The sequence below is a fragment of the Chaetura pelagica genome, unplaced genomic scaffold (assembly GCF_000747805.2).
Source record: "Chaetura pelagica isolate M959 unplaced genomic scaffold, ChaPel_1.0 scaffold124, whole genome shotgun sequence".
Lineage (NCBI taxonomy): Eukaryota > Metazoa > Chordata > Aves > Apodiformes > Apodidae > Chaetura > Chaetura pelagica.
This window is the reverse complement of record NW_009952891.1, coordinates 954,567-965,564: the sequence shown is the minus strand read 5'-3', so window position 1 is coordinate 965,564 and position 10,998 is coordinate 954,567. Positions and strand designations below refer to the sequence as shown.

The following is a 10,998-nucleotide window of genomic DNA, read 5'->3' as shown; positions in this document are numbered from 1 at the left end:
TTTGTGTCCAAAAAGGTTTTTAAAAAAAAATGAAAAATTTTTAAAGAAAAAAAAAAAAAAAAAAAAAAAAAAAGGAGCAACACCATAAAATAAAATCATTACACATAGCAGAGAGGGTATTAAGGGATACTGGAAGCACAGAACAGATGTATCCTGCTCTCTAAGAAAGACATTAGAAAGAGGAAGGACTTGAAAAATCAAAGGCAGCCTGGTTCAGTGGCAGTATAAAGTTATTATAAGCCATCTTTCAACAAAAGTCATGATCAAAAACCCTTAAATTGATATGATCATAAACCCTGGAAGGTTAAATGTGTGTGCATAGGCCAAAAAAGAGAGCATGAAGGCTAGCAAGCAAAAGGTACCATAAATAAAATTCCTCAAATACATCAGGGGCAGAAAGCCTGCCAGAAATTCTGCAGGATTAACAGATGACTGGGCTGTAAAAGCAGCAGTCAGAGAACAGAAAAAAGCAAAAGGAAACCTAAATGACTTCTTTGCATCTGGGTCCATCACGGTGGAGTCTGAATAAACAAATTTCTTGGATCTTGATGCCTACAGAAGAGATTTTCACACAAATAGGCAGAAGAACTGAGGAATTATACACAAGCTTGACATCTGTATTAGTCAGATTAGCCAAAATTACAAAGAACAGAATTAGTGTACATGCAGATAAATAGAAGATCCTAAGGAAGACTCAAAGACTTGGAAAAGTCCTAATTCATATACTTATTCACAAGTCCATAAATGTGCCAGAGGACAGGATTAGAACTGAAATTACCTTTTAAAATCAAGATAGGACTCAGAAACAACAGGATACAGCTTCAATAATAACAAATGTCAGGTCCTCTCCAGACCTATAATCTATGATTTCTACATTGCTACCATTTAGGAAGTATGAGTTAATTTGAGGAAGTGTATTTGTCAATGAAGAAAATGTCATTGGAAAAAAAAGCAAACAACAAACTTGCAGAATTAACAAAAGAACAGCAACTACTTCTGCAATACCCTAATACATCCCCACCATTTACTAATTTGAACATTTTCCTTGAAATTATCCAGAAATCCAGCATGAATCTCACTGCATATGCACTGACAGATGCTACAGAACACCCACAATTCTTCCTGGAAAGTCCTTCGCAGAGATACCAACCAGGCATGTTACCATCTCCTAACTCAAACATCATCTTTTGGAAACATCTCATTCATGTTTCTACAACAAGCTGTTCCTGGATAGCTTGTGAAATCCAAGAACGAGCAGTGATGGCATGAAAATCATGCTCATGTGAGTCACTGTCATAAAACTTTATATAATTCTATTACTTCATAAAGTTTGACGTAAAATGCATCTAAAATTGATAAAACTCCAGAATTGTTGGCGGAAACAACAGGCAAAGGAAAAAAAAGCCCTGCAGAAAATGCTTGGGCAAGCCAGCTCTTTTGCTACTTACTTTTCTAATGTTCTGCAATCTCCTGTATACTCTGGAAGATCATTTAAGTCTTGGGGTGAAGCAGACATCTGTTCTGTGCTTAATTTTAATGCATGACCATTCTTTCCTATCACTTCAAGTCCTGTCAGTCCAAGGTAATGAGAGTCTCCCCAAGTCATGGTAAAATTCAGCTGCAGGCCTATATGAAAGAATATACATATAATAACCTTATATACATTCTTACTAGTTGCAAGTAAAGAAGCCAACGTAAGCATGCACGGGAGCTCCAAGGATTAGCTGCATGTGTGCTTTGTTTGCATTAAATAACCATATGCTTTGTTTGGATACTTCCTGGTCTGCATGTCTACATCCATGGAACAGGATCTTCCAGGAATCTGTGTTAGACTCCAGTGGGCTACCAACATCTTGTTCACTTACTCCCTGACCAAACCTGTTATTAAGTGTCTCATTACTCAGATTGTAGACTGACAGTAGTTCAACAATACATATAAGCAGTTACAAGACAGATTTGAATATTATGCCAACACAGAGAAGACCAAATAATCTGAAGTCTATCATCTTTTTTCTAGCTAATTGACTGCATACACCTGTATAATCCAGTCTCTTAGAAATTCATTAATTGTTAGAGAACACCAACTCACAGTTACACCAAAAACCAAACTGGGTTTACCTAATGAGTTTAAGTTACTACCTTCACGCCAAAATTAAACACATGCAAGTACTTTAGTGGGACAGTATTAGTGAAAAACAGCCTGCATATCCAGAAAATAAATAGGAAAGCAAAACTGAGCAGACAGAAGGCTGTATGTGTATCTTCAGATCCACCTATTTAATACCTTTCTGAAAAAATTACAAATAGCATATATAGATATAACAAGTAATATTCCCATCTGGTCAAGTTCCATAAAAATCCATCACTGTAAATTAAAGATATCTTCCATTTCACACATTATAGATGCTCAGAAATAATTAGGTTGGATAATGTCTACAAAAGCACCAGTAGTCATGATGCCCTGTAAAACAAACAAGCATTAAAGCTATTAAGCCATCCAGCCCAATTACCTCTAAATAGCTGTAGTAATTTACACAAGGCTAAGTCTTGATATAAACATAAACTCACTTGGGTGTAAGATGTCATTATCATTTGCAAGGACACTAAGAAATAAATAGTTGTATTAGCTGACAAGTCTGGAGCTATGGCTACATTGATATTAGATGCTATTCCCAAGGCTAAAACTACATTTGCTTAGTGTACTAGTACGCAAGAACTCCCAGGCAAAGACAGAGCGTATTTTCAAACAAAAAGGAAAAGACAGGGTGAAGCAGCTGTCCACATCAGGTTTAGAATTCACATCAGCATGCCAGTGCCTTCATAGTATCTTAGAACAATGCAGGATGGAAGGGACCTCTGGATGTCTCTCATCTGACTCCAAGATCAGAGCATGTGCATCATATCAGGTCTATCAGGAGTTAACGAGTGGAAGTTTGAGTGTCTTCAAGGCTGGCAGATTTCAAAACCTCTCAGCCTTTGCTCCAGTGTTTGACTGCCCTCAGGGTCAAAAAAAATTCCTAACATCCAGTTGGAAATTCTTGTCTTCTACCTTGTTGTTTCTTCTGCCTCTTAATCCAACCCTAGTTGCATCCCTGAGATCTGTCCTCTCTGTGCCCTCCCGAAAGCTACAGACTGTAAGAAGATCTCCCCTTCACCTTCTCCAGGATGAAAAAACCAATGTAGCACTCATGTTTTTCTCACATGTCAGGTACTCAGGTAGTTCCTGACCATCTTGGCCACCCTCCTCCTCTGGACTCACATGAGGATGTCAATCATTTTGTCCTAGGGAGCTCCGTACTAGAAGTACTCCAAATACAGTCTCACAAGTGTGGCAAGCAGGGAAAGAATGCCTCTCCTTGACCTTCTGGCTGCACTCTCATTTTTATATCCCAGGACCAGCTGCAAGGTTGCTCTGCTGCCTCTTGTTCAACTTGTGGTCTTACAAGGACTTCAGGCCCTTCAGCATAAAGCAGCTTTCTGAGCCATCTGGTCCCCAGCCAGTCCCATGGCAGGGTTATTACATCCCACACACAGGCCTGTGCATTTGCCCTGAACTTCAGGAGGTTACATGATGGAACACCATGAGGGTACCACTAATTCAACCTGTTGAGGTCTCTCTGAAGCTTTGCCCTCCAGCATAACAACAACTCCCCTGTTTTGTATCATCCACAACCTTGCTGAGACTGCATTTTATTCCAGTATCCACGTTACTTAAAAAAAAATGCATTAATCAGTGTAGACTGTAATATTGGTCCCTGAGGAACACCTCTAGTAACTAGCCCCAAACTGGACTTTGTTCCAGTGATAATTACACTTTGAGGCACTGTTATTCCTTGACATCATGACTGGCAGCAGTATGAGAGAGATAAAAACTACCTGTCAAGGATACAAATCCTCAGTGACTCCATGCACAATTTATTATCAGGAGTTCCTGATGATAAAGGCCATACTGATCCTAAGTTTTGCACAACTCCCAGTAATTTCCCAAAAAAAAGAAGCAAAGGGACTCTCAACTCAGGTCTAAGGAATTACCTCACAGCTTAAGGAGAACAAGGAACAATATACACAGACAGGACAGAGCAAGGTTATTTACAAAGATAGTCCCTTGTAGCAATTAATGACAATTTTTTTCCTGTGTAAGACAGTAAATTGGAGCTTCTTTTGTGTGTCATAAGACATGGAAAGCCTCCCTTAAATGCAGCTAGCTTTCTCCAGTTCTCTCCCTGCAAGAACTCATGGGAACCAGAACCAACCTCCCTGTCTGGTAGAGACAGGTTAGCCCACCAGCTGATTAACAGTATCTTGTCAATATGAGACTGCATCTGCTGAGCTCTGGACACATCCTCACTATCTTTTCACCCACTTTGAGAAAAGAGGAAAACCATCTTAAGTTCACAGCTATGAACTGATCACAGTCATGCTTTAAAGGTCTAGATGTAGTCCTAGATCACAGATCCCAGGTGGAGTTCACAGACAGGTAGCTGAATAACCCATGGCCTTGTGTGCATTTTCAGAGAGCACATCACAGGTTGCTAGTAAATTTATGCCAGGCCCAAGAACCCAGTTTCTCTGGTGCTGCTCAAGGTACCAGGAACTGACACTGAAACTTCAGCATCATCCAGAAGCTCTCTGGAAAATAATTTAAAGGCCCACATGGAGTTGGTTTTGTACAGGATAAAGAAATTTCGTATAGATTTAACATTCTGGTCTAGTTTTACTGTAGGGTTTCTGTTGTCAATCTGATCTGAGAAATTCAGTCAGTCTACATAAATACATAGGATTGGGAAAGAATTACTGGGTAATGGACACAGCTATTACAAATCCCATTCAGGGACTAAGCAAATGGCTAGTGTTATTTTTTTTAGATTAAAAGCCAACTGTTACAATATGATGTTCTAAATGCCATAGTAAACAAAGCTGCCTTAAATATTCAATTACTCATCTCTATTCTAGACTTTACATCTGTCACAAAGTTCTGTACAGCTCTGACAAATCAGATCTTCCTTCATAACATGATGAGGGGAGGGTGGTTAAGTAGGAAGTAAATGGAAGCACTTACATTTTCCAGTAAATATTCCTGATTCCTTGGGAATACATTCAGAGAGGAGATCCAGCTCTTGAACCTAAAAAGTAAAACAGCAGGTGCAATGAACACACATTCCACGTATACCTTACAGATAGATTGTTTATAAAAGGTGTGGGTTTGGTGGGATTTTTTTGTCCATTTCTCTTTATCTTTTTTTTTTTTACATCCAGTCTTTTGTACTTTTGTGTATCAATCTCCCCTTTGTCTCACCACCCAGGCAAACAATTAAAAACATGCCACAAAATGTAGATTATTTGGGTTTTTAGCAAGTCAGGACTGTTAGAGGTTGGGTGTTTCTTTAGTGCATATAGAGACCAGTGTTGGAGCTACCAATTCCCAAAGAGACTGAAATTCTCAAGTCACTCTGATTTACATTAGCTAATGATACTGTGTTGCATTTGCAACATGTTGCAAGTATCTTGCAGAGACAAGAAGTCTGGTAGGAAGTTAAGACCTCAGAGATTGCCACAATTTCCTCTCAAGAATCAAGGGACAGAACAAACAAGGAAACTTGTCCAAAAGCTTGCACTTGTTCTCTGACAAAACTAGGTCATAAAAACCTAGGCTATTCAACATAACGAATCAGAAAGTGAATAAACAGATGGCAAAAATTGCTGATCATACTGGGGTAATTCTGTTAGTAAAGACAAAGGGTAACTAAAAAGGGCTGAAGATAGGCTTCATCTCATTGAATGAGAGTAATTAAATGGCTAATTAGGTTCTCTGTAGGTAAATTCATAAATGCTACACATGAGGAAAACAAACCTAATTTTACATATACAATATTGGGCTCCAAAGCAAAGAACAGCAGATTAGAATGAAATCATAGCATAATTATAAGTAGTTCTACAAAAACATCAACTCAATCCTCATCAGTAGACAAAAAACCAAAGAGGAAATCCAGACTTTCTCTATAGTTCCCTTCAACACTGGAAGTAGACTCTGTGTCATCCAGAACACAACACATGGACCTATATTGTGCCTAAGAAAAATAAAAGGCTTGTCAACACTTTTCTCCTGCTGCTGTATTAGATCTCTGCAGTATAAACACTGATGTGCTGGATCTTCTTTGTGTATGTTCCCAGACTGCAATACACTTTGTGTTGTAGCAAACGTCCTTGTGGTAAATGGATAGGTGAAATGCAACAAGAACTGTGCATTGAACTAAACACAGACAGATAACCTACAGAAGATGGAAAACCCCCTTCGATTGGGGGTGCCTGTCATGCAAAAAAAGTAACACTAGCTTTGATGTCTGATGATTTTTTTTTCTCAAAACAACTTTGAAAAACCAGCATGGGAATTAAAATTTACAACTCTACTGAATATCAAAACCCATGGATGCAATAAAGCTACTGGTTTTATAGAATGCTGAATAATGCCCTTCTTTGCAGGCCATAAACCATCTGTGCCAAGCCACCTTATCTCCTCTTTTCTCCCTCTTCCTCCTTGGCTACTCAGATCCCTTCATTCCACGAGTGCTCACCATTCTTTCTTTCAGATATGGAACAATTTTCTACTATTTCAACTACTTCTCCTTGTAAAAATTGTCCTACCAGTGTTATTAGATCTTTAAGGCTAGAACAAAACACCACCATAGTACAGGAGTTATTGGAAAAGCAATAAAAAGTAGAAAGTATTGCCATAACCTATGCCTGACCACACTGTATAGCACCTTCCATGTGAGGAAGGACTAAAGTAGGATTAAACATTCTGGGAAAATGAGATTTAGAAATCACTGTAAGAGAGAGGCATGTATCTCTGAAGTGGCTTGAGGAAGGGAGTAAAGAATAATTGTTTTGTTTCTTTCAACACAAAAAGGGAAACTAAACAAACCTAGAGACAAACAGAAACAGTTTCTTAGCACTATGCAAGTTAAACTGGGAAACCTACCACTCAGCTCTGTAAGTTGCAAAAGTGCATATGGATTCCAAAAGCTACTGGATGAATTAGGGCAAAACTCCATGGCAGCACATTAAACACAAACATTAAGTAAAAAAGTTCTTGTGAGATAAATTTCTAAGGGGTGGCTGAGTGTTTCAGAGGAACACCACTGCATGTTTGCTTTCTTCTGACATGCTTCCTAGGTACCCACTACTGGCCACATGGTTGAGCCAAGTGCAATAGTTGCAGGTCTGGCCTGCTATAAAAGTTGACATGTTAAGGATTACTGAACTCCTAGGAAAGGCAGATAATAGTAGGTAATACTGACAAGGAAGTGAGGCATTTGTGTAAGAGCTTTTGAAAAAGTTTTGCAGACAGTGCAGTAAAACAATGATTCATCCACTGTACATGCTACAGGAAAAAAGGGTCAATGATCAACAGATAGAAACTGTTCAAATCCAATGCTAGTCTGAATGACAATGTTATGCTGGGGAAGACAATCACCTAGTAGATCTGTATCATTCTGACAGCATAAGCATCCTTCTACAAAATCTTGATAGTACCAGCAAATACAGAATGACAAGGAGAACAATGGCTCAGACACAAAAGCATTTGTTATTTGACTGCTGATACAGCGTGTTTCAGAGTTAGAAAAGGACTATGAAGAGCATCACAGATGATGCTCTTTGCACACCAAAATAAAAGGCAGAGGCTCTGAGCAAGGGCCAGACAGTCCAAGTCTAGGCTTTGGCAATGGAAGAGGTCCTGGTGAATGCTTTCAATAAACAACTGATCCAAAAAGGTGAACTTTAATCTGTGTTCTTTAAATCCAGCACTGCATAAGGTGTCTGAACAGTTTAAGATACCACAAGCAAAGGTGGGACCAAAATTACTGTTGATAGTATTAATCAAGCACCAGAGAAGCCAAAGAGTTGGAGTCACTGACTCACAATTTTAACAGCGAGGTCAGATTTCAGTGTCATGACATTTTCCTGTCTTATAAACCACCAGGAGAAAAGGACAAAACAGAACAGGAAAGCTTGACAACAGCACAAGGCTCATTAGGAACCATGTATCTCTGGGGACTGTTTAGCTGAACCAGCTGGAATTTGGATTAGTTCAGCTTTGGATCTCCTCACTGACTTCCAAGTGAGTGCCCTAGAAAACTACATCCTTACTGAAGCAACAGGTTCATGAAGATTGTAAGGTAGACAGTTGGACTGAAAGCAGGGCAAAGATTGCCCCACACCATCTTAAGCAGAAAATCTTGCAGAATCTTTGCTCAGGCACTGGACTGTTGGGCTGGAGTAAGACAAGACTCCAGTGCTTGAAAACACCACCTTCCTCCAAGTAGTAAAATACCTACTCTATGAAATAGTAAAGGAGTATTTTTATACTGTAAACTGCACAGAGACCTGTGAACATGCTAGTCAAAAAGGGAAACAGGAAAAAATGAGAGGAGGGTTGAGAGAGGGAGATCTTTCTTACATAAGATACCCAATTTGTAGAGGAAGAAACAAGAGAGAGTATACTCTCTTTGGAAAAGATGGAAAAATACTCGGTTTCAAGTGACAGGGAGCACAGCTACCCACAGCATGGTAAAAATCACTGACACTGACATAAACCTTCAGGAGCACCTAAATCAAAAAGAACTACCTCTAATCTCTGTCCAGGTCAATGAAGAAAAATCTATTTGTATAATCCAGTATAGCCTGTCTTCCTTATAATTTAATTGGGGAACTCAGAATTTGGAGGACATTTTGGGCTTCGAAAAATGCATAAATTATTAAGCTGTTGGAAAAAAAAAAAAATCTTCAAAACAAAGAGATACCCATATTAGTACTTCTGCAATGCTCTGCTCTGTCATAGAAAACAGTGTCTCCTACTTCCATGTCATGTTTCAGAAAGACTTTGTAGCGAGCTCTGAACACAGAGACCCCTACCTGTTGATCCTCTGTTCTTGAGCCTGCTTGTGTAAAAGGTCTTTCATCTCCCTCCCTGTCAGCAGTTGTTGGCCTTTTCAGCTCTTCCTCGTATCTCAAGGAGCTGGCATTTTCTGTTTCTCCATCATGTGTCTCATCATAGCAGTATATTGCTTCAAGGATCTCATCATCAGTAGTGAACAATATAGTGTCCCCAAAGTGCTCGAGAGCTGAAGGCAAGACACAGAATTAATTGGAGAAACCATAAAAAAAGAATATATAGAGTGATTAAAACTATTTATGGTCCTTTTTTACATTTAATTTGCAACAGTGTTTAATATATATGGTAAATTGATAAAATGGGTATGTTCATTCGCAAATTTACACTACATAGCAGAAAAACAGAGAACTCCAATTTCAAACACATAGAAAATGAGAAAACAGCTCCTCCATCACCTTTTCCAAAAGACAATATCTGTGAAAGCAAGTCAAAATCTACGACTTCTAAATGTCTAGTGACTATATGATCCCATGCTATTGAAATATGGTCTTGTTGTTCAGACATCATTAAGAACAGAGATTAGCTCCATATGCTACTAAAATTCACAGTATCATTGAAGAAAGCATTAGTGGGGATGCATTACATTTTGAAATTAAAAGGAGTAAATACTAGACAGTTTGCCAGCTTGCTTTGCAGTGGAAAGTGAGAACAAACAAGCTAAATGTATTTGTTTGTATTGTAGTGCTGTTTCCAGAAAGGAAATAAAAAAAATGACAGCATACCTCCAGACAGGGTTCCTGAAGCTTTTGCAATTTCTCCTTTGAAGATGCACTGTTCATCTAACACCATTACAATGTCTTTCACACCTCTGAAAGAATGTATGCGAGATTTATTATAATTCCAAATCCTAATCATAGCTACTTGACAGGCATTCACAAAGTCAATAAAGATAAAGTGAGGTTTTCCAGGGGTAAATGGTGCTAGCCAAAGATGCATGTCATCCTGCGTCCGATTTACACCATCAATTAGGTTGGTTATTATTCTGGGATCGTTGCCATAAGCTGGTAAAATATTTATATCAGGTGGTTCAGCTGTTATTTTTGAAATCTGAACAGGCTCTCCTTTAGAACTGAAAACTTCAATTCCATTAAGACCAACATAATGCCTGTCTCCCCATGTTGTCTGAATGTCTATCACTAAGCGCTGCCCATAAGGTAAAACGGGAATTTTAAAATCATTTCCATCATGTGCCTCCAAGGAATTCTCTTCTTCTTGCCGTTTTGGTAGTGTTGGTAGTCCCTCTCTTCTCATGTGCTGATTGTCTCCGGGCCGGTTGATTTTCTGCTGCTGGAGAAACTCATCAAAGATATCCCCTTGAAAATCCATGTTAGAGATTCGGCCCCGATGAGAATAATTAAACTTCACCAAGGAGTTCCAGGACTCCTGCAGAGTGTGCTCTTGTTCATTGTGCCTCTTTGCTCTAGGGGTTGCTACGTCCTTGATAGAAAAGCCCTCATCTGAAAACAACAGTACATAGGCACTTAATGCATAACCAGGACTGGAGACAAACCACTACAACACAGACTTCCCAGAATTATGCTGCTCATATTCATTTTGCTTTCCTGTGAAATTCTGTAACACCACCACTTTTATACTGCCTCTTTGTTAGGAGGGCACATGTCCCCATTTCCCTTCCTCATTTAGACTTAAGAAAACCAAACACTTTCAAATATTGAAGAGCAGAGCTCATGCCAAGATACAAAAATGCAGCTATGTTTGAGACTGTGAATTCTTGACCCTAGAGACACTGGGATTTTGCCCAGTAATCCTTATTGTGTGGCTGTCACAATAGTTTAAACAATCTGTATGCATTTCTGCAGATCTTTGATACAGTTGGAAATGGCTGAACTGGTTAAGTCTCCAAAGCATCACAAAAAAAAAGCCAGTGCTTCCTACAAAAATGTATATAAAGCAAAGTGGTGAGGAAAGCAGCAGGTTCAGCATACCAGGAGGATGAGGTGAGCACTACATTCCGTGCAGGTAATGTCCAACCATTTTCTCACTTGTCAGCAATGCAGAAGGGGGATAACGATGAAGCATCAAAT

The 10,998-nt window shown here is 39.0% G+C and overlaps 1 protein-coding gene across 1 annotated transcript in view; it reads right to left on the bottom strand.

The window, feature by feature from the left end:
- KIAA0556 (KIAA0556 ortholog) overlaps positions 1 to 10,998 on the bottom strand; it is a 55,580-nt gene that overhangs the window by 15,913 nt on the left and 28,669 nt on the right. Inside the window, exons 13-16 of the mRNA XM_009995526.1 lie at positions 9,676 to 10,410; positions 8,902 to 9,122; positions 5,060 to 5,123; positions 1,449 to 1,626 (exon numbers count right to left, since the gene is read on the bottom strand). Of these exons, the coding sequence (XP_009993828.1) occupies positions 1,449 to 1,626; positions 5,060 to 5,123; positions 8,902 to 9,122; positions 9,676 to 10,410 (1,198 nt within the window). The remainder of the gene's footprint in view (positions 1 to 1,448; positions 1,627 to 5,059; positions 5,124 to 8,901; positions 9,123 to 9,675; positions 10,411 to 10,998) is intronic.